The sequence below is a fragment of the Desarmillaria tabescens genome (assembly GCF_030435595.1).
Source record: "Desarmillaria tabescens strain CCBAS 213 chromosome Unknown EV420scaffold_12, whole genome shotgun sequence".
Lineage (NCBI taxonomy): Eukaryota > Fungi > Basidiomycota > Agaricomycetes > Agaricales > Physalacriaceae > Desarmillaria > Desarmillaria tabescens.
The window spans coordinates 9190-10067 of NW_026848311.1; the positions used below are offsets into that span (position 1 = coordinate 9190).

Genomic DNA, 878 nt, shown 5'->3' on the forward strand with positions numbered 1-878 from the left:
GGAAGACAATCAGTGTCGGGGAGCACGTAAGAAGAATTTTGAGAGAGGTCCGACGAGTGATGTACAGGGCCTGGCTTGGCCTGGCTTTTAGGGCTTGGGCTTGGCTTAAGGTGGGCCTGGCTTTCGAAATCATAAGCCCGAGCCCTGAGCGCTTGAGCCCAAGCCCTACCGGGCTCGGGCTTGGCTCAGGCTTAGGCTCAGGCTCAGGCCAGGGCTTGGGTAGTCCGACCTGGTCCGACACAGAGCACAGAAAATGTTGGGATGTTATTCGATTGTCGGAAAATGCACAATGAAGCATCCGATACCACCCGATTAGCATGGTATGCCGAATGCATAAGCGGTGGTTCGGCCATTGCCGTATCCTTCCTTTCCAGACCATCAATCTTCTAAATTTTCAGCACGAATCCCGACTACCCAAACTACATTAAGAACTTGCACATAACTAGCGAATCAATACTGAGCTCTTAATATTTGGCTTTAACTCGGAATTTGGCTGTTTTAACTGTCGGCGAACGCAGTGGGAGTAATGATGAGGACGGAAGCCACGCGTCGGACCCTCGGCAGTACCCCGGACACCTGGTGGCACAGGCCCTCAGGGAGCTGCAATGTCAAAGCTTCAAAGTACTTGCGAGGTTCATGACATAGATGAGGAAAAAGCGAAACTGGCGCCTATATGCAGAAAGCCTACTCGGCACGTAGATCCGAAGTATTTATGATTATTTGGCGCTCCTTCCCCTTCTAAGTTCTCTCCATTAACCTAGATATGTCGTTTGTTCCCTTCTGTGTTCCTTCGAGCTCACTTCCCCCAGATAGACTCAATGGAAATTTGTATCTCTCCATTCTTTTTCCTTGTCCAAACTCGAGCTCAAGAAGACACC

The 878-nt window shown here is 50.1% G+C and overlaps 1 protein-coding gene across 1 annotated transcript; it reads left to right on the plus strand.

Annotated features, from left to right (window-relative positions):
- Window positions 1–301, plus strand: EV420DRAFT_1531962 (uncharacterized protein). Its single transcript, XM_060472706.1, has one exon. It carries the CDS (start codon window positions 60–62, stop codon window positions 291–293), a length of 234 nt encoding a protein of 77 aa, XP_060332419.1. The 5' UTR covers window positions 1–59; the 3' UTR covers window positions 294–301.
- Window positions 302–878: the final 577 nt, after the last annotated feature.